The sequence below is a fragment of the Chiloscyllium plagiosum genome, unplaced genomic scaffold (assembly GCF_037043375.1).
Source record: "Chiloscyllium plagiosum isolate Xiang-an unplaced genomic scaffold, Cpla_swu_hap1 HiC_scaffold_217, whole genome shotgun sequence".
Classification (NCBI taxonomy): domain Eukaryota; kingdom Metazoa; phylum Chordata; class Chondrichthyes; order Orectolobiformes; family Hemiscylliidae; genus Chiloscyllium; species Chiloscyllium plagiosum.
Genome location: NW_028270356.1, coordinates 46,699 through 67,586, shown reverse-complemented (window position 1 = coordinate 67,586; position 20,888 = coordinate 46,699). Strand labels below are relative to the sequence as shown.

At 58.2% G+C, this 20,888-nt stretch overlaps 1 protein-coding gene across 1 annotated transcript in view; it reads left to right on the top strand.

The window, feature by feature from the left end:
• The window catches only part of LOC122547584 (arf-GAP with coiled-coil, ANK repeat and PH domain-containing protein 2), a 126,095-nt gene that overhangs the window by 58,704 nt on the left and 46,503 nt on the right, over positions 1-20,888 (top strand). Inside the window, exons 5-12 of the mRNA XM_087985752.1 lie at positions 489-563; positions 1,916-2,025; positions 3,617-3,668; positions 8,942-9,042; positions 11,954-12,068; positions 14,045-14,229; positions 19,131-19,200; positions 20,025-20,119. Of these exons, the coding sequence (XP_087841878.1) occupies positions 489-563; positions 1,916-2,025; positions 3,617-3,668; positions 8,942-9,042; positions 11,954-12,068; positions 14,045-14,229; positions 19,131-19,200; positions 20,025-20,119 (803 nt within the window). The remainder of the gene's footprint in view (positions 1-488; positions 564-1,915; positions 2,026-3,616; positions 3,669-8,941; positions 9,043-11,953; positions 12,069-14,044; positions 14,230-19,130; positions 19,201-20,024; positions 20,120-20,888) is intronic.

Below are 20,888 nucleotides of genomic sequence, written 5' to 3'. Positions count from 1 at the left end.
AGGGGTTTGGTGACCCATTGGGGACAGTGTGAGGGAACGGTGAAGGGGTTTGGTGACCCATTGGGGACAGTGTGAGGGAACGGTGAAGGGGTTTGGTGACCCATTGGGGACAGTGTGAGGGAACGGGGAAGGGGTTTGGTGACCCATCGGGGACAGTGTGAGGGAACGGGGAAGGGGTTTGGTGACCCATTGGGGACAGTGTGAGGGAACGGGGAAGGGATTTGGTGGCTCATTGGGGACAGTGTGAGGGAGCGGGGAAGGGATTTGGTGGCTCATTGGGGACAGTGTGAGGGGACAGGGTTTGGTGGCCCATTGGGGACAGTGTGAGGGGACAGGGTTTGCTGGCCCATTGGGGACGGTGTCGAGCGGGAGGGTACGGGGAGGGCGCGTGTCCATGGGTTGGGTTCCTGCACGGTGTTGGGTGACACCAGTGAGCGTTTGGCCCTGTGTCTCAGGCTGTGACCTCTCTCCGAACCCCCCCACCCCAGATCGATCAGTGGTCCGTGGAGCTCGTCCTCCAGCAGAGCGAGATGGAGCAGAAACTCCTGGCTGCTCAGCTCCAGGTGAACCGGGAAAACTCTCTCTGAGCTGGCCCCTGTCTCCTCGTGCCCTTGAGAAAGGAGGAGGCCATTCTCTCTCTCCCTCCTCCCCCTCGGCTATTACTCAGGAACAGGAGGCCTTTCAGCTCCCTTTTCTCTCTCTCGACACTGTTCATGTCTCTTGCTCGCTGTCACTCTCTCTCTCTCGCTCTCTGTCTCTCTCTTTCTCTCTCTTGCTCTCGCACTCTCCACTTTCGCTGTCCATCTCTCGCACTCCCTCTTGCTCATTCTCGCTCTCCACCTCTTTCTCGCTCCCTGTCTTTATCTCTCTCTCTGTCTCTCTCTCTCTGTCTCTCTGTCTCTCTCTGTCTCTCACTCTCTCTTTCTCTCTCTCTCTCTCTCTCTCTCTCTCTCCGTCTCTTTCTCTGTCTCTCTCTGTCTCGCTCTGTGTCTCTCTCTCTTTGTCTCTCCGTCTCTTTCTCTGTCTCTCTCTGTCTCGCTCTGTGTCTCTCTCTCTCTGTCTCTCTATCTCTCGCTCTGTTTCTCCCTGTTTCTCTGTCTCTCAGTCTCTGTCTCTTTGTTTCGCTCTCACTCTCCTCTTTCACTGTCCACCTCTAGCACTCTATCTTTCTCACCGTGTGTCTCTCTCTCCTTCTCTGTCTCTTTCTCTCTCTTCCTTCCCTGCATGCTTCCTGTCTGTCACTCTCTGTCTGTTTCCCTGTCTGTCTCTCTCTCTCTCTCTGTCTGTCACTCTCTCTCTGTCTGTCTCTCTCTCTGTCACTCTCTCTCTGTCACTCTCTCTCTGTCTCTCTCTGTCTGTCACTCTCTCTCTCTCTGTCTCTGTCTGTCACTCTCTCTCTGTCTCTCTCTCTCTCTGTCTCCCCCTCTCTCTCTCTCTCTCTCTCTCTGTCTCTCTCTCTCTGTCTCTCTCTCTGTCTCTCTCTCTCTCTGTCTGTCTCTCTCTGTCTCCCTCTGTCTCTGTCTCTCTCTGTCTCTCTGTCTCTCTGTCACCCCCCCCTCTCTCTCTCTCTCTCTGTCTCTCTCTCTCTCTGTCTCTCACTCTCTCTGTCTCTCTCTCTCTCTGTCTCTCTCTCGCTGTCTCTCTCTCTCTGTCTCTCTCTCTCTCTGTCTCTCCCTGCCTCTCTCTCTCTGTCTCTCTCTCTCTCTGTCTCTGTCTCTCTCTCTCTCTCTGTCTCTCTCTCTCTCTCTCTCTCTCTCTGTCTCTCTCCTCTCCTCTCTCTCTCTGTCTCCCTCTCTCTCTCTGTCTCTCTCTCTCTCTCTGTCTCTCTCTCTGTCTCTTTCTCTCTCTGTCTCTCACTCTCGCTCTCCATCTCACTGTCTCACTCTTCCTCCCCCCTTTAAACCCTGTCCCACAGGATAACGAGACGGACCTGGGGACTGAGTATTTGACCAAAGCGCCTGCAGGAACTGTAATTGAGGGTTACCTGTTCATGCGAGCACCCCGTACCTCGAAGACCTGGAACAGGTGAGTACCGAGCATCCCTGTCAGAGGGTCAGCACCGGGGGAGTGGGCGCTGAGGGAGGGTCAGTGCTGAGGGAGGGTCACTGCTGAGGGAGGGTCGGGGCTGAGGGAGGGTTGGTGCTGAGGGAGGGTCGGTGCTGAGGCGGGATCGGTGCTGAGGGAGGGTCGGTGCTGAGGGAGGGTCGGTGCTGAGGGAGGGTCGGCGCTTAGGGAGGGTCGGTGCTGAGGGAGGGAGAGTGCTGAGGGAGGGTCGGGGCTAAGGGAGGGTCAGCGCTGAGGGAGGGTCGGGGCTGAGGGAGGGTCGGGGCTGAGGGAGGGTCGGGGCTGAGGGAGGGTCGGTGCTGAGGGAGGGTCGGTGCTGAGGGAGGGTCGGGGCTGAGGGAGGGTCGGGGCTGAGGGAGGGTCGGTGCTGAGGGAGGGTCGGTGCTGAGGGAGCGGGTGCTGAGGGAGGGTCGGTGCTGGGGGAGGGTCGGTGCTGAGGGAGGGTCGGTGCTGAGGGAGGGTCAGTGCTGAGGGAGGGGGCGCTGAGGGAGCGTCAGTGCTGAGGGAGGGTCAGTGCTGAGGGAGGGTCGGTGCTGAGGGAAGGTCAGTGCTGAGGGAGGGTCAGTGCTGAGGGTCGGTCGGTGCTGAGGGAGGGTCGGTGCTGAGGGAGGGTGAGTGCTGAGGGAGGGTCGGTGCTGAGGGAGGGTGAGTGCTGCAGGAGCAGGTGCTGAGGGAGGGTCGGTGCTGAGGGAGGGTCGGTGCTGAGGGAGGGTCAGTGCTGAGGGAGGGTGAGTGCTGCAGGAGCAGGTGCTGAGGGAGGGTCGGTGCTGAGGGAGGGTCGGTGCTGAGGGAGGGTCAGTGCTGAGGGAGGATCGGTGCTGAGGGAGGGTCAGTGCTGAGGGAGGGTCAGTGCTGAGGGAGGGTCGGTGCTGAGGGAGGGTCAGTGCTGAGGGAGGATCGGTGCTGAGGGAGGGTCGGTGCTGAGGGAGCGGGTGCTGAGGGAGGGTCGGTGCTGAGGGAGGGTCAGTGCTGAGGGAGGGTCGGTGCTGAGGGAGGGTCGGTGCTGAGGGAGGGTCGGTGCTGAGGGAGGGTCGGTGCTGAGGGAGGGTCAGTGCTGAGGGAGGGTCGGTGCTGAGGGAGGGTCAGTGCTGAGGGAGGGTCAGTGCTGAGGGAGGGTCGGTGCTGAGGGAGGGTCGGTGCTGAGGGAGGATCGGTGCTGAGGGAGGGTCGGTGCTGAGGGAGGATAGGTGCTGAAGGAGAGTCAGTTCAACCTGCCTCATCTCTCTTTGTTTTCTCTCTCCCTGTGTCTCCCCCCGTGGTATTTCCTCTCTCTCTCGCACTCTCCGTTTTGCTGTCTCCCTTTCACGCTTTCTCTCTTGTACGCCCTCTGTCTCGCACTCTCCATTTTGTACTCTCTTTCTCCTGCACTCTTTTTCCCATGCGCTCTCTTACATTCGCTCTATCATGTGCTGTCACTCTCTCTCATGTTCACTCGCTTTCTCACGCATTGGCGCTCTCTCTCTCTCTCTGTCTCTCTCTCTCTCTCTCTCTCTCTCTCTCTCTCTCTCTCTCTCCATCTCTCTCTCTCTCTCTCTCCATCTCTATCCCACAGACGCTGGTTTAGCATTAAAGGCCATCAGTTGGTGTACCACGTACCAGCCAAGGTAGGACTGATTTGGGGTGATGTGGGAAACTGGGGTGATGTAGGCGATAATATTCCTGGGCAAATGTACTCTTCCCTTCCCCACCTCGGGGGCTGGGAGAGATTTACCAGGATGTTACCCTGGGGCTGGGAGAGATTTACCAGGATGTTACCCTGGGGCTGGGAGAGATTTACCAGGATGTTACCCTGGGGCTGGGAGAGATTTACCAGGATGTTACCCTTTGGGGCTGGGAGAGATTTACCAGGATGTTACCCTGGGACTGGGAGAGATTTACCAGGATGTTACCCTGGGGCTGGGAGAGATTTACCAGGATGTTACCCTGGGGCTGGGAGAGATTTACCAGGATGTTACCCTTTGGGACTGGGAGAGATTTACCAGGATGTTACCCTGGGACTGGGAGAGATTTACCAGGATGTTACCCTGGGGCTGGGAGAGATTTACCAGGATGTTACCCTTTGGGGCTGGGAGAAATTTACCAGGATGTTACCCTGGGACTGGGAGAGATTTACCAGGATGTTACCCTGGGGCTGGGAGAGATTTACCAGGATGTTACCCTGGGGCTAGGAGAGATTTACCAGGATGTTACCCTGGGACTGGGAGAGATTTACCAGGATGTTACCCTGGGGCTGGGAGAGATTTACCAGGATGTTACCCTGGGGCTGGGAGAGATTTACCAGGATGTTACCCTTTGGGGCTGGGAGAGATTTACCAGGATGTTACCCTTTGGGGCTGGGAGAGATTTACCAGGATGTTGCGCTTTGGGGCTGGGAGAGATTTACCAGGATGTTATCCTTTGGGGCTGGGAGAGATTTACCAGGATGTTACCCTTTGGGACTGGGAGAGATTTACCAGGATGTCACCCTGGGACTGGGAGAGATTTACCAGGATGTTACCCTTTGGGGCTGGGAGAGATTTACCAGGATGTTACTCTTTGGGGCTGGGAGAGATTTACCAAGATGTTACCCTGGGACTGGGAGCGATTTACCAGGATGTTACCCTAGGACTGGGAGAGATATACCAGGATGTTACCCTGGGACTGGGAGAGATTTACCAGGATGTTTCCCTGGGGCTGAGAGAGATTTACCAGGATGTTACCCTGGGGCTGGGAGAAATTTACCAGGATGTTACCCTGGGGCTGGGAGAGATTTACCAGGATGTTACCCTTTGGGGCTGGGAGAGATTTACCCGGATGTTACCCTTTGGGGCTGGGAGAGATTTACCAGGATGTTACCCTGGGACTGGGAGAGATTTACCAGGATGTTACCCTTTGGGGCTGGGAGAGATTTACGAGGATGTTACCCTGGGGTTGGGAGAGATTTACCAGGATGTTACCCTGGGACTGGGAGAGATTTACCAGGATGTTACCCTGGGACTGGGAGAGATTTACCAGGATGTTTCCCTGGGGCTGAGAGAGATTTACCAGGATGTTACCCTGGGGCTGGGAGAGATTTACCAGGATGTTACCCTGGGGCTGGGAGAGATTTACCAGGATGTTACCCTGGGACTGGGAGAGATTTACCAGGATGTTACCCTGGGGCTGGGAGGGATTTACCAGGATGTTACCCTGGGACTGGGAGAGATTTACCAGGATGTTACCCTTTGGGGCTGGGAGAGATTTACCAGGATGTTACCCTGGGGGTGGGAGAGATTTACCAGGATGTTACCCTGGGGCTGGGAGAGATTTACCAGGATGTTACCCTTTGGGGCTGGGAGAGATTTACCAGGATGTTACCCTGGGGCTGGGAGAGATTTACCAGGATGTTACCCTTTGGGCTGGGAGAGATTTACCAGGATGTTACCCTTTCGGGCTGGGAGAGATTTACCAAGATGTTACCCTGGGGCTGGGAGAGATTTACCAGGATGTTATCCTTTGGGGCTGCGAGAGATTTACCAGAATGTTACCTTGGGACTGGGAGAGATTTACCCGGATGTTACCCTTTGGGGCTGGGAGAGATTTCCCAAGATGTTACCCTGGGACTGGGAGAGATTTACCAAGATGTTACCCTGGGACTGGGAGAGATTTCCCAGGATGTTACCCTTTGGGGCTGGGAGAGATTTACCAGGATGTTACCCTTTGGGGCTGGGAGGGATTTACCAGGATGTTACCCTGGGACTGGGAGAGATTTACCAGGATTTCTCCCGGGGGCTGGGAGTGATTTGCCAGGATGTCTCCCTTTGGGGCTGGGAGTGATTTGCCAGGATGTCTCCCTTTGGGGCTGGGAGAGATTTGCCAGGATGTCTCCCTTTGGGGCTGGGAGAGATTTACCAGGATGTTACCCTTTGGGGCTGGGAGAGATTTACCAGGATATTACCCTGGGACTGGGAGAGATTTACCAGGATTTCTCCCAGGCGCTGGGAGTGATTTGCCAGGATGTCTCCCTTTGGGGCTGGGAGAGATTTACCAGGATGTTACCCTGGGGCTGGGAGAGATTTACCAGGATGTTACCCTGGGGCTGGGAGAGATTTACCAGGATGTTACCCTGGGGCTGGGAGAGATTTACCAGAATGTTCCCATTTGTGGCTGGGAGAGATTTACCAGGATGTTACCCTGGGGCTGGGAGAGATTTACCAGGATGTTACCCTTTGGGGACTGGGAGAGATTTACCAGGATGTTACCCTGGGGCTGGGAGAGATTTACCAGGATGTTACCCTTTGGGGACTGGGAGAGATTTACCAGGATGTTACCCTTTGGGGCTGGGAGAGATTTACCAGGATGTTACCCTGGGGCTGGGAGAGATTTACCAGGACGTTACCCTGGGGCTGGGAGAGATTTACCAGGATGTTACCCTGGGGCTGGGAGAGATTTACCAGGATGTTACCCTGGGGCTGGGAGAGATTTACCAGGATGTTACCCTGGGACTGGGAGAGATTTACCAGGATGTTACCCTGGGACTGGGAGAGATTTACCAGGATGTTCCCCTTTCAGGCTGGTAGAGATTTACCAGAATGTTACTCTGGGGCTGGGAGAGATTTACCAGGATGTTACCCTGGGTCTGGGAGAGATTTACCAGGATGTCACCCTGCGGCTGGGAGAGATTTACCAGGATGTTACCCTTTGGGGCTGGGAAGATTTACCAGGATGTTAACCTGGGGATGGGAGAGATTTACCAGGATATTACCGTGGGGCTGGGAGAGATTTACCAGGATGTTACCCTGGGGCTGGGTGAGGTTTACCAGGATGTTACCCTGGGGCTGGGAGAGATTTACCAGGATGTTACCGTGGGGATGGGAGAGGTTTACCAGGATGTTACCCTTTGGGGCTGGGAGAGATTTACCAGGATGTTACCCTGGGGCTGGGAGAGATTTACCAGGATGTTCCCCTGGGGCTGGGAGAGATTTACCAGGATGTTACCCTGGGGCTGGGAGAGATTTACCAGGATGTCGCCCTTTGGGGCTGGGAGAGATTTACCAGGATGTTACCAAGGGGTTGGGAGAGATTTACCAGGATGTTACCCTGGGGCTGGGAGAGATTTACCAGGATGTTACCCTGCGGCTGGGAGAGATTTACCAGGATGTTACCCTGGGACTGGGAGAGATTTACCAGGATGTTACCCTGGGGCTGGGAGAGATTTACCAGGATGTTACCCTGGGGCTGGGAGAGATTTACCAGGATGTTACCCTGGGGCTGGGAGAGATTTACCAGGATGTTACCCTGGGACTGGGAGAGATTTACCAGGATGTTACCCTGGGACTGGGAGAGATTTACCAGGATGTTACCCTGGGGCTGGGAGAGATTTACCAGGATGTTACCCTGGGGCTGGGAGAGATTTACCAGGATGTTACCCTGGGACTGGGAGAGATTTACCAGGATGTTACCCTCGGGCTGGGAGAGATTTACCAGGATGTTACCCTGGGGCTGGGGGAGATTTACCAGGATGTTACCCTTTGGGGTCTGGGAGAGATTTACCAGGATGTTACCCCTGGGGCTGGGAGAGATTTACCAGGATGTTACCCTTTGGGGACTGGGAGAGATTTACCAGGATGTTACCCTTTGGGGACTGGGAGAGATTTACCAGGATGTTACCCTTTGGGGACTGGGAGAGATTTACCAGGATGTTACCCTTTGGGTCTGGGAGAGATGTACCAGGATGTTACCCTTTGTGGCTGGGAGAGATTTTCCAGGATGTTACCCTGGGACTGGGTGAGATTTACCAGGATGTTACCCTGGGTCTGGGAGAGATTTACCAGGATGTTCCCTGGGGCTGGGAGAGATTTACCAGGATGTTACCCTTTGGGACTGGTAGAGATTTACCAGGATGTTACCCTGGGGCTAGGAGAGATTTACCAGGATGTTACCCTGGGGCTGGGAGAGATTTACCAGGATGTTACCCTGGGGCTAGGAGAGATTTACCAGGATGTTACCCTTTGGGACTGGGAGAGATTTACCAGGATGTTACCCTTTGGGGCTGGGAGAGATTTACCAGGATGTCGCCCTTTGGGGCTGGGAGAGATTTACCAGGATGTTACCCTGAGGCTGGGAGAGATTTCCCAGGATGTTACCCTTTGGGACTGGGAGAGATTTACCAGGATGTTACCCTGGGACTGGGAGAGATTTACCAGGATGTTACCCTGGGGCTGGGAGAGATTTACCAGGATGTTACCCTGGGTCTGGGAGAGATTTACCAGGATGTTACCCTGGGGCTGGGAGAGATTTACCAGGATGTCGCCCTTTGGGGCTGGGAGAGATTTCCCAGGATGTTACCCTTTGGGACTGGGAGAGATTTCCCAGGATGTTACCCTGTCGACGCTCCATGTTGCTGCGCCCATCCCTGAGAGCGTGGAGGTTGAGAGGTCTGGTTGGGATGGTTGATGTGTTCCCCACCCGGTCATTCCCCGAAACCCCCCTACTTGGGATGGCATGTCCAGCGCTAACGTCCCCCCCCTTGGTTCACCACGGGGTTCCAGTCCACCTGTGTCTAAGTGCGGCGCCAGGTCCCAGGCGAAGTAGCTGGGGAGTGTGTGGCCGTGCACATGGATTTGGGATGTCCAGGTAGGAAGCAGGAGTTGAATGTCTCATTGACTGATTCATTCTCCGTGTTTCTCTCCCTCTCTCTCTCTCTCTCATTCTCTCTGTCTCTCTCATTCTCTCTGTCTCTCTCATTCTCTCTGTCTCTGTCTTTCCCTCTCTCTCTCTCTCTGTCTCTTTTTCTCTCTCTCTCCCTCTTTTTCTCTCTCTCTCTCTCCCTCTCCCTCTCCCTCTACGTCTCTCTTTCTCCCTCTCCCTCTGTGGCTCTGTTTCTCCCTCTCCCTCTGCGTCACCCCCTATCCTCCAGGAGGATATGGTCCCCCTGATGGACGATTTGAGACTGTGTTCCGTACGCAAACTGGATGAGTTGGACAGACGCTTCTGTTTTGAGATTTTCTCCGTTCACACGTATGTCAGACCAGGGTTGGGCTTGACCCCCCGCCCCACCCGGCGATTGTGTTGGAAGGAGAGCGTGAAACCCTGGGTGATTGGGTTGGGGTTGGGGTGACCCCTGGATGATTGGGTTGGGGTTGAGCGTGACCCCTGGGTGATTGGGTTGGGGTTGGGCGTGACCCCTGGGTGATTGGGTTGGGGTTGAGCGTGACCCCTGGGTGATTGGGTTGGGGTTGAGTGTGACCCCTGGGTGATTGGGTTGGGGTTGGGGTGACCCCTGAGTGATTGGGTTGGGGTTGGGCGTGACCCCTGGGTGGTTGGGTTGGGGTTGGGGTGACCCCTGGGTGATTGGGTTGGGCGTGACCCCAGGGTGATTGGGTTGGGGTTGGGGTGACCCCTGGGTGATTGGGTTGGGGTTGGGCGTGACCCCTGGATGATTGGGTTGGGGTTGAGCGTGACCCCTGGGTGATTGGGTTGGGGGTTGGGCGTGACCCCTGGGTGATTGGGTTGGGGTTGAGCGTGACCCCTGGGTGATTGGGTTGGGGTTGAGTGTGACCCCTGGGTGATTGGGTTGGGGTTGGGGTGACCCCTGAGTGATTGGGTTGGGGTTGGGCGTGACCCCTGTGTGATTGGGTTGGGGGCTGACCGTGACCCCTGGGTGATTGGGTTGGGGTTGAGCATGACCCCTGGGTGATTGGGTTGGGGGTTGGGGTGACCCCTGGGTGATTGGGTTGGGGGTTGGCGTGACCCCTGGGTGATTGGGTTGGGGGTTGGCGTGACCCCTGGGTGATTGGGTTGGGTTTGGGGTGACCCCTGGGTGATTGGGTTGGGCGTGACCCCTGGGTGATTGGGTTGGGCGTGACCCCAGGGTGATTGGGTTGGGGTTGGGCGTGACCCCAGGGTGATTGGGTTGGGGTTGGGCGTGACCGCTGGGTGATTGGGTTGGGGTTGGGCGTGACCCCCGGATGATTGGGTTGGGGTTGAGCGTGACCCCTGGGTGATTGGGTTGGGGGTTGGGCGTGACCCCTGGGTGATTGGGTTGGGGTTGAGCGTGACCCCTGGGTGATTGGGTTGGGGTTGAGTGTGACCCTTGGGTGATTGGGTTGGGGTTGGGGTGACCCCTGAGTGATTGGGTTGGCGTTGGGCGTGACCCCTGGGTGATTGGGTTGGGCGTTGAGCGTGACCCCTGGGTGATTGGGTTGGGGTTGGGCGTGACCCCTGGGTGATTGGGTTGGGGTTGGGCGTGACCCCTGGGTGATTGGGTTGGGGGTTGGGGTGACCCCTGGGTGATTGGGTTGGGGTTGGGGTGACCCCTGGGCCATTGGGTTGGGGGTTGGGGTGACCCCTGGGTGATTGGGTTGGGGTTGGGGTGACCCCTGGGCCATTGGGTTGGGGTTGGGCGTGACCCCTGGGTGATTGGGTTGGGTTTGGGGTGACCCCTGGGTGATTGGGTTGGGTTTGGGGTGACCCTTGGCCATTGGGTTGGGGTTGGGCGTGACCCCTGGGTGATTGGGTTGGGATTGGGCGTGACCCCTGGGCCATTGGGTTGGGGTTGGGCGTGACTCCTGGGTGATTGGGTTGGGGTGAGCGTGACCCCTGGGTGATTGGGTTGGGGTTGGGCGTGACCCCTGGGCCATTGGGTTGGGGTTGGGCGTGACCCCTGGGTGATTGGGTTGGGGTTGGGCGTGACCCCTGGGTGATTGGGTTGGGCGTGACCCCTGGGTGATTGGGTTGGGTTTGGGGTGACCCCTGGGCCATTGGGTTGTGGTTGGGCGTGACCCCTGGGTGATTGGGTTGGGCGTGACCCCTGGGTGATTGGGTTGGGTTTGGGGTGACCCCTGGGCCATTGGGTTGGGGTTGGGCGTGACCCCTGGGTGATTGGGTTGGGCGTGACCCCTGGGTGATTAGGTTGGGCGTGACCCCTGGGTGATTGGGTTGGGTTTCGGGTGACCCCTGGGCCATTGGGTTGGAGTTGGGCGTGACCGCTGGGTGATTGGGTTGGGCGTGACCCCTGGGTGATTGGGTTGGGTTTGGGGTGACCCCTGTGCCATTGGGTTGGGGTTGGGCATGACCCCTGGGTGATTGGGTTGGGTTTGGGGTGACCCCTGTGCCATTGGGTTGGGGTTGGGCATGACCCCTGGGTGATTGGGTTGGGCATGACCGCTGGGTGATTGAGTTGGGAGTGACCCCTGGGCCATTGGGTTGGGGTTTGGCGTGACCCCTGGGTGATTGGGTTGGGGTTGGGCGTGACCCCTGGGTGATTGGGTTGGGGTGAGCGTGACCCCTGGGTGATTGGGTTGCGGGTTGGGGTGACCCCTGGGTGATTGGGTTGGGGTTGGGCGTGACCCCTGGGCCATTGGGTTGGGGTTGGGCGTGACCCCTGGGCCATTGGGTTGGGGTTGGGCGTGACCCCTGGGCCATTGGGTTGGGGTTGGGCGTGACCCCTGGGCCATTGGGTTGGGGTTGGGCGTGACCCCTGGGTGATTGGGTTGGGCGTGACCCCTGGGTGATTGGGTTGGGTTTGGGGTGACCCCTGGGCCATTGGGTTGGGGTTGGGCGTGACCCCTGGGTGATTGGGTTGGGCGTGACCCCTCGGTGATTGGGTTGGGTTTGGGGTGACCCCTGGGCCATTGGGTTGGGGTTGGGCGTGACCCCTGGGTGATTGGGTTGGGCGTGACCCCTGGGTGATTGGGTTGGGTTTGGGGTGACCCCTGGGCCATTGGGTTGGGGTTGGGCGTGACCCCTGGGTGATTGGGTTGGGCGTGACCCCTGGGTGATTGGGTTGGGCGTGACCCCTGGGTGATTGGGTTGAGGGACGAGTCTGGGCGTGTTGGTCGATCCCATGTGGATGGGTGGGCTTGGACATTGAGAGCCCCTCCCTCCAGCACTGCCCTCTCACCCAGCCCCTCCACCTTTCCTACCCCAGGAGCTGTATCCTCCAGGCGGACTCTGAGCTTTCCCGTCACTCCTGGATAGAGGCCATGCAGTCCACGATCAACTCGGCCTACCGAGATTCCCACTTGCTGGATAACTGGGGACAGGTAGGGAAAGGGGTGACCCTTCTTCAGCACTGACCCTTCCTCAGCACTGACCCTCCCTCAGCACCCGCTCCCTCAGCGCCTGCTCTCTCAGCACTGCCCCTCCCTCAGCGCTGACCCTCCCTCAGCACTGCCCCTCCCTCATCGCTGACCCTCCCTCAGCACTGCCCCTCCCTCAGCACTTACCCTCCCTCAGCACTTACCCTCCTTCAGCGCCCGTTTCCTCATCGCTGACCCTCCCTCAGCACTGACCCTCCCTCAGCACTGCCCCTCCCTCAGCACTTAGCCTCCCTCAGCACTTAGCCTCCTTCAGCACCCGCTTCCTCATCGCTGACCCTCCCTCAGCACTGACCCTCCCTCAGCACTGACCCTCCTTCAGCGCCCGCTTCATCATCGCTGATCCACCCCTCAGCACTGACCCTCCCTCAGCGCCCGTTTCCTCAGCGCTGATCCACCCCTCAGCGCTGACCCTCCCTCAGCACTGACCCTCCCTCAGCACTGACCCTCCCTCAGCGCTGACCCTCCCTCAGCACTGACCCTCCCTCAGCACTGACCCTCCTTCAGCGCCCGCTTCATCATTGCTGATCCACCCCTCAGCACTGACCCTCCCTCAGCACTGACCCTCCTTCAGCGCCCGCTTCATCATCGCTGATCCACCCCTCAGCACTGACCCTCCCTCAGCACTGACCCTCCTTCAGCGCCCGCTTCCTCAGCGCTGACCCACCCCTCAGCGCTGACCCACCCCTCAGCGCTGACCCTCCCTCAGCACCAACCCTCCCTCAGTGCTCGCTCCCTCAGCGCTGACCCTCCCTCAGCACTGACCCTCCCTCAGTGTCCCCTCCCACAGTGCCCCCTCCCTCAGCACTGACCCTCCCTCAGCGCCCGCTCCCTCAGCACTGACCCTCCCTCAGCACTGACCCTCCCTCAGCACTGACCCTCCCTCAGCATCGACCCTCCCTCAGCACCGACCCTCCCTCAGCACCGACCGTCCCTCAGCACTGACCCTCCCTCAGCGCCCGCTCCCTCAGCACTCACCCTCCCTCTGCACACTCCCTCAGAACTGACCCTCCCTCAGCCCCGACCCTCCCTCAGCCCTGACCCTCCCTCAGCACTGACCCTCCCTCAGCCCCGACCCTCCCTCAGCCCCGACCCTCCCTCAGCCCCGACCCTCCCTCAGCACCGACCCTCCCTCAGCACCGACCCTCCCTCAGCCCCGACCCTCCCTCAGCCCCGACCCTCCCTCAGCCCCGACCATCCCTTAGCACCGACCATCCCTCAGCACCGACCATCCCTCAGCCCTGACCCTCCCTCAGCCCCGACCCTCCCTCAGCCCCGACCCTCCCTCAGCCCCGACCCTCCCTCAGCACCGACCCTCCCTCAGCCCCGACCCTCCCTCAGCACCGAACATCCCTCAGCGCCGACCCTCCCTCAGCCCTGACCCTCCCTCAGCGCTGACCCTCCCTCAGCGCTGACCCTCCCTCAGCCCCGACCGTCCCTCAGCCCCGACCCTCCCTCAGCCCCGACCCTCCCTCAGCACCGACCCTCCCTCAGCCCCGACCGTCCCTCAGCCCCGACCCTCCCTCAGCCCCGACCCTCCCTCAGCCCCGACCCTCCCTCAGCGCCGACCCTCCCTCAGCGCCGACCCTCCCTCAGCGCCGACCCTCCCTCAGCACCCACTCCCTCAGCACTGTTCCTCCCTCAGCCCCGACCCTCCCTCAGCCCCGACCCTCCCTCAGCCCCGACCCTCCCTCAGCCCCGACCCTCCCTCAGCCCCGACCCTCCCTCAGCGCCGACCCTCCCTCAGCGCCGACCCTCCCTCAGCGCCTACCCTCCCTCAGCCCCGACCCTCCCTCAGCCCTGACCCTCCCTCAGCACCGACTCTCCCTCAGCACCGACTCTCCCTCAGCACCGACCCTCCCTCAGCACCGACCCTCCCTCAGTTCCGACCCTCCAATGATGCAGCTTTGTCTCCCTCCCAGGGTCCCGAGGTCGGTGCCCTGCCGTCGGAGGGCAGGAATGCCTTCAGCGATGGCCGGAGGGTCCTGGAGCAGTCCCTGCGTGTCCCGGGGAACCATCTCTGCTGTGACTGTGGCAGGTCCGACCCGCGATGGGCGAGCATCAATCTCGGGATCACACTGTGCATCGAGTGCTCTGGCATCCATAGGTCAGAAAGCCAAGGGTTAACGCTCACGGAGGGGTGGTGGTGAGGGGCGTGGGTTTGTCAAATGTCTCTGTAGTTACGACACGGAATGGGGTAAAACTAGATTTCAACCAGACGCTCACTCGACACACAAGATGGCCGCTGAACCAGCAGTTGGCCACTTGACACACAAGATGGCCGCTGAGCCACACATTGTCCACTTGTCACACAAGATGGCCGCTGAACCAGCAGTTGGTCACTTGACACACAAGATGGCCGCTGAGCCACACATTGTCCAATTGTCACACAAGATGGCTGCTGAACCAGCAGTTGGCCACTTGACACAGAAGATGGCCGCTGACTCATGCGTTGGCCACCTGCCACACAATGGCTGCTGAGCCATCGGTCGGCCACCTGACACACAAGATGGCCGCCGAGCCGTCCGTTGGCCAGTTATCACACAAGATGGCCGCCGAGCCGTCCGTTGGCCCACCTGACACACAAGATGGCCGCTGAGCCATGCGTTGGCCACGTGACACACAAGATGGCCGCTGAGCCATCTGTTGGCCACTTATCACACAAGATGGCCGCTGAGCCATCTGTTGGCCAGTTATCACAGAAGATGGCCACTGGACGACAATATGGAGAGAGAGAGAGAGAGAGCAGACCAAACACAGGCCCTGCCTGGGACCACCCAGAACAGAGACACGATGCGCTGACAACCCAGTTGATGAGATGAAGGCGGCGTGGAGGTGGGGTGGGAGAGAGTAGCGTTCCCTGCCCGTCGAAGTGTCTGGGTCCAGCCAACCCCTTCGATAGAAACACAAACTGTCTGATAACGGACTCAAAGCCAGGGCTGCAGTCACCGTCCTTCTCAAGGGGAGAGAGAGAGAGATTAGCTCCCATAACCACAGCCACGGACGTCTGCGCAGAACGCTGAAACTGACAAGCGACCGCGCTGGGATTAACGAGAGGCTGCGCTGGAACTGACGGCGTCGAAACCACCAGCGATTCTGTCGCGTTTCCCACCAACTAACCGCGTGACAGAGACAGGCACCCCATCACGAAACGTGTCAACATATCTCGACGTGTGCTCTGGGTCGAGAGGAGAATCGCAGCTGACCCGCTCTGCTGTGCTGTGCTGTGCTGTGCTGTGCTGAGGATGGCACGCTGGTCAGCACTGCTGCCTCACAGCGCCAAAGACCCGGGTTCAGTACCCGCCTCAGCCAACTGTCTGCGTGGAGTTTGCACGTTCTCCCCGTGTCTGCGTTGGATTCCTCCGGGAGCTCCGGTTTCCTCCCACAGTCCAAAGATGTGCGGGCCGGGTGAATTGGCCACGCTAAATTACCCCAGAGTGTTAGATGAAGGGGTAAATGTAGGGGAATTGGTCTGAGTTGCTCTTCGGCGGGTCGGTGTGGACTTGGTAGGCCGAAGGGCCTGTTTCCACACTGTAAGTAATCTAATCTAATCTCTGTCTCTCTGTCTCTCTCTCTCTGTCTCTCTCTGTCTCTCGCTCTGTCTCTCTCTGTCTGTCTCTTTCTCTCTCTCTCTCTCTCTCTCTCCCTCTGTCTGTCTCTCTATCTGTCTGTCTCTCTGTCTGTCTGTCTCTCTCTCTCTGTCTCTTTATCTCTCACTCTGTCTCTCTCTCCCTCTGTCTGTCTGTCTGTCTCTCTCTCTCTCTGTCTGACTCTCTCTCTGTCTCTCTCTTTCTCTCTGTCTCTCTCTCTCTCTCTCTCTGTCTCTCTGTCTGACTCTCTCGCTGTCTCTCTCTTTCTCTCTGTCTCTCTATCTCTCTGTCTGTCTCTCTCGCTGTCTCTCTCTCTCTGTCTCTCTGTCTGACTCTCTCTCTGTCTCTCTCTCTCGCTGTCTCTCAATCTCTCTGTCTGTCTCTCTCGCTGTCTCTCTCTCTCTGTCTCTCTGTCTGACTCTCCCTCTCTGTCTCTCTCTCACTGTCTCTATCTCTCTGTTTCCATAAGACCATAAGACATAGGAGCAGAAGTAAGGCCATTCGGCCCATCGAGTCCCCTCCGCCATTCCATCATGGCTGATGGGCATTTCAGCTCCACTTACCCACATTCTCCCCGTAGCCCTTAATTCCTTGTGACATCAATAATCTTATCAATCTCTGCCTTGAAGACATTTAGAGTCCCGGCCTCCACTGCACTCCGCGGCAATGAATTCCACAGGCCCACCACTCTCTGGCTGAAGAAATGTCTCCGCATTTCTGTTCTGAATTTACCCCCTCTAATTCTAAGGCTGTGTCCACGGGTCCTAGTCTCGTCGCCTAACGGAAATAATTTCCTAGCGTCCACCCTCTCCAAGCCATGTATTATCTTGTAAGTTTCTATTAGATCTCCCCTTAATCTTCTAAACTCCAATGAGTACAATCCCAGGATCCTCAGCCGTTCCTCAGCCAAAGGCAACCCACCCTAACCTACACATCCCTGGGCACTATGGGACAATTTCCCACGGCCAACCCCACCCTAACCTACACATCACTGGGCACTATGGGACACTGTCCCCACGGCCAACCCACCCTAACCTACACATCACTGGGCACTATGGGACACTGTCCCCACGGCCAACCCACCCTAACCTACACATCCCTGGGCACTATGGGACACTGTCCCCACGGCCAACCCACCCTGACCTACACATCCCTGGGCACTATGGGACACTGTCCCCACGGGCCAACCCACCCTGACCTACACATCCCTGGGGCACTATGGGACACTGTCCCCACGGCCAACCCACCCTGACCTACACATCCCTGGGGCACTATGGGACAGTGTCCCCATGGCCAACCCACCCTGACCTACACATCACTGGGCACTATGGGACACTGTCCCCACGGCCAACCCACCCTAACCTACACATCCCTGGGCACTATGGGACACTGTCCCTCCGGTCAACCCACCCTAACCTACACATCCCTGGGCACTATGGGACACTGTCCCCACGGCCAACCCACCCTAACCTACACATCCCTGGGCACTGTGGGACAATTTCCCACGGCCAACCCACCCTAACCTACACATCCCTGGGCACACTGTGGGACACTGTCCCCACGGCCAACACACCCTAACCTACACATCCCTGGGCACTGTGGGACAATTTCCCACGGCCAACCCACCCTAACCTACACATCCCTGGGCACTGTGGGACAACTTCCCACGGCCAACCCACCCTAACCTACACATCCCTGGGCACTGTGGGACACTGTCCCCACGGCCAACCCACCCTAACCTACACATCCCTGGGCACTATGGGACACTGTCCCCACGGCCAACCCAACCTAACCTACACATCCCTGGGCACTGTGGGACAATTTCCCACGGCCAACCCACCCTAACCTACACATCCCTGGGCACTATGGGACAGTTTCCCAATGGCCAACCCACCCTAACCTACACATCCCTGGGCACTATGGGACACTGTCCCTACGGTCAACCCACCCTAACCTACACATCCCTGGGCACTATGGGACACTGTCCCCACGGCCAACCCACCCTAACCTACACATCCCTGGGCACTATGGTACACTTGCCCATGGCCAACCCACCCTAACCTACACATCCCTGGGCACTATGGGATACTTGCCAATGGTCAACCCACCGTAACCTACATATCCCTGGGCACTATGGGACAATTTCCCACGGCCAACCCACCTTAACCTACATATCCCTGGGCACAATGGGACAATTTCCCAGGGCCAACCCACCCTAACCTACACATCCCTGGGCACTGTGGGACAATTTCCCACGGCCAACCCACCCTAACCTACACATCTCTGGGCACTGTGGTACAATTTCCCACGGCCAACCCACCCTAACCTACACATCCCTGGGCACTGTGGGACAATTACCCACAGCCAACCCACCCAAACCTACACATCCCTGAGGCACTTTGGGACAATTGCCCCATGGCCAATCCACCCTAACCTAGACATCCCTGGGCTCTATGGGATACTGTCCCCACGGCCAACCCACCCTAATCTATACATCCCTGGGCACTATGGGACAATTTCCCCATGGCCAACCCACCCTAACCTACAGATCCCTGGGCACTTTGGGTAATTTAGCACGGCCAATCCACCCTAACCTAGACATCCAGTAGTGCCCAGGGATGTGTAGGTTAGGGTGGGTTGGCCGTGGGGAAATTGTCCCATAGTGCCTAGGGATGTGTAGGTTAGGGTGGGTTGGCCGTGGGAAATTGTCCCATAGTGCCCCAGGGATGTGTAGGTTAGGCTGGGTTGGCCGTGGGGACAGTGTCCCATAGTGCCCAGGGATGTGTAGGGTCGGGTGGGTTGGCCGTGGGGACAGTGTCCCATAGTGCCCAGGGATGTGTAGGTTAGGGTGGGTTGGCCGTGGGGACAGTGTCCCATAGTGCCCCAGGGATGTGTCGGTTAGGGTGGGTTGGCCGTGGGGACCGTGTCCCATAGTGCCCAGGGATGTGTCGCCCTTCAACAGCTTTTGCCCGAAATGCCAACTCTCCTGCTCCTCGGATGCTGTCTGACCAGCTGTGCTTTTCCAGCACCACACTCTTGACTCTGAACTCCAGCGCCTGCCGGCCTCACTGTCTCCTTTCAGAAATATCGAATCGCCTCATTGGTCTGATGTCGTCAAAGCAGTAAAATTCAAATTCGCCTGGGTTTTAGTATCTTGGGGCATAGTTTCAACTGATTGGCTCAATTCAAATGGTGGTGGAATATGGTACTCAGGTCGGCTAATTGTTTCCCAGCCAAATGTTATAGTTTTAAACTTGTCCGCACACTCTATGCGTGCAGTCAGTCACATGACACTCTCTCGTAAAGGTACAGGACAAGCCAACAACTTCATAACAGGTTGGTGGGGCGGGGAATGGGAGGTGGCAGGCTGTGGGTTGTCAAAGATCTCCTTTTTATTGACGTCCCCTCTTCTTCCCAGGGGTCTGGGCGTCCATCAGTCCAAAGTTCGCTCCCTGACCCTTGACACCTGGGAGCCGGAGCTGCTCAAGGTGAGGCATGGGTCAGGGGTTAGAGGGCGCACAGTGGTCAAGCTGCGATGGTCTTGGGTTTGGGGTCAGTTGGGATGGTGTAGAGCGGGAGGGACTGGGGAAGTGGTTGGGGTCCATCAGGGATGGTGTAGAGCGAAAGAGAATGGGGAAGGGGTTTGGGGTCCATCAGGGACGGTGTAGAGCGGGAGGGAACGGGGAAGGGGTTTGGGGTCTGTTGGGGACTGTGAAGAGCGGGAAGGAACGGGGAAGGGGTTTGGGGTCCATTGGGGGACGGTGTAGAGTGTGAGGGAACAGCGAAGGGGTTTGGGGGTCCATTGGGGACGGTGTAGAGCGGGAGGGAACGGGGAAGGGGTTTGGGGTCTGTTGGGGACTGTGAAGAGCGGGAGGGAATGGGGAAGGGGTTTGGGGTCCATTGGGGATGGTGTAGAGCGGGAGGGAACGGGGAAGGGGTTTGGGGTTCATTGGGGATGGTGTAGAGCGGGAGGGAGCGGGGAAGGGGTTTGGGGTCCATTGGGGACGGTGTAGAGCGGGAGGGAACGGGGAAGGGGTTTGGGGTCCATTGGGGATGGTGTAGAGCAGGAGGGAACGGGGAAGGGGTTTGGGGTCCATTGGGGACTGTGAAGAGCGGGAGGGAACGGGGAAGGGGTTTGGGGTCCATTGGGGACAGTGTAGAGCGGGAGGGAACGGGGAAGGGGTTTGGGGTCCATCGGGGGACGGTGTAGAGCGGGAGGGAACGGGGAAGGGGTTTGGGGTCCATTGGGGACGGTGTAGAGCAGGAGGGAACGGGGAAAGGGATGAAAGACTCTGTTCTCCTCTATCTCCAGTTACTGTGTGCCCTCGGCAATGATACTGTCAACCACATTTACGAGGCTGAGACAGAACATTCCGGCATGACTAAGCCTACAGCGGAGAGTTCACGGTAAGGAGAGTGTAGAGGGAGTTTTACTCTGTATCTAACCCCCCTGTCCCTGAGAGTGGGGGGGACGGTGTAGAGGGAGCTTTACTCTGTATCTAACCCCCTGTCCCTGGGAGTGGGGGGATGGTGCAGAGGGAGCTTTACTCTGTATCTAACCCCCCTGTCCCTGGGAGTGAGGGGACGGTGTAGAGGGAGCTTTACCCTGTATCTAACCCCCCCTGTCCCTGAGAGTGGGGGGGACGGTGTAGAGGGAGCTTTACTCTGTATCTAACCCCCTGTCCCTGGGAGTGGGGGGGACGGTGTAGAGGGAGTTTTACTCTGTATCTAACTCCCTGTCCCTGGGGGTTGAGGTACGGTGTAGAGGGAGCTTTACTCTGTATCTAACCCCCTGTCCCTGGGAGTGGGGGGATGGTGTAGAGGGAGCTTTACTCTGTATATAACCCCCCTGTCCCTGGGAGTGGGGGGGACGGTGTAGAGGGAGCTTTACTCTGGATCTAACCCCCCTGTCCCTGGGAGTGGGGGGACGGTGTAGAGGGAGCTTTACCCTGTATCTAACCCCCTGTCCCTGGGAGTGGGGGGGACGGTGTCGAGGGAGCTTTACTCTGTATCTAACCCCCCTATCCCTGGGAGTGGGGGGGATGGTGTAGAGAGAGCTTTACTCTGTATCTAACCCCCTCTCCCTGGGAGTGGGGGACGGTGTAGAGGGAGCTTTTCTCGGTATCGAACCCCCTGTCCCTGGGAGTGGGGGACGGTGTAGAGGGAGCTTTACTCT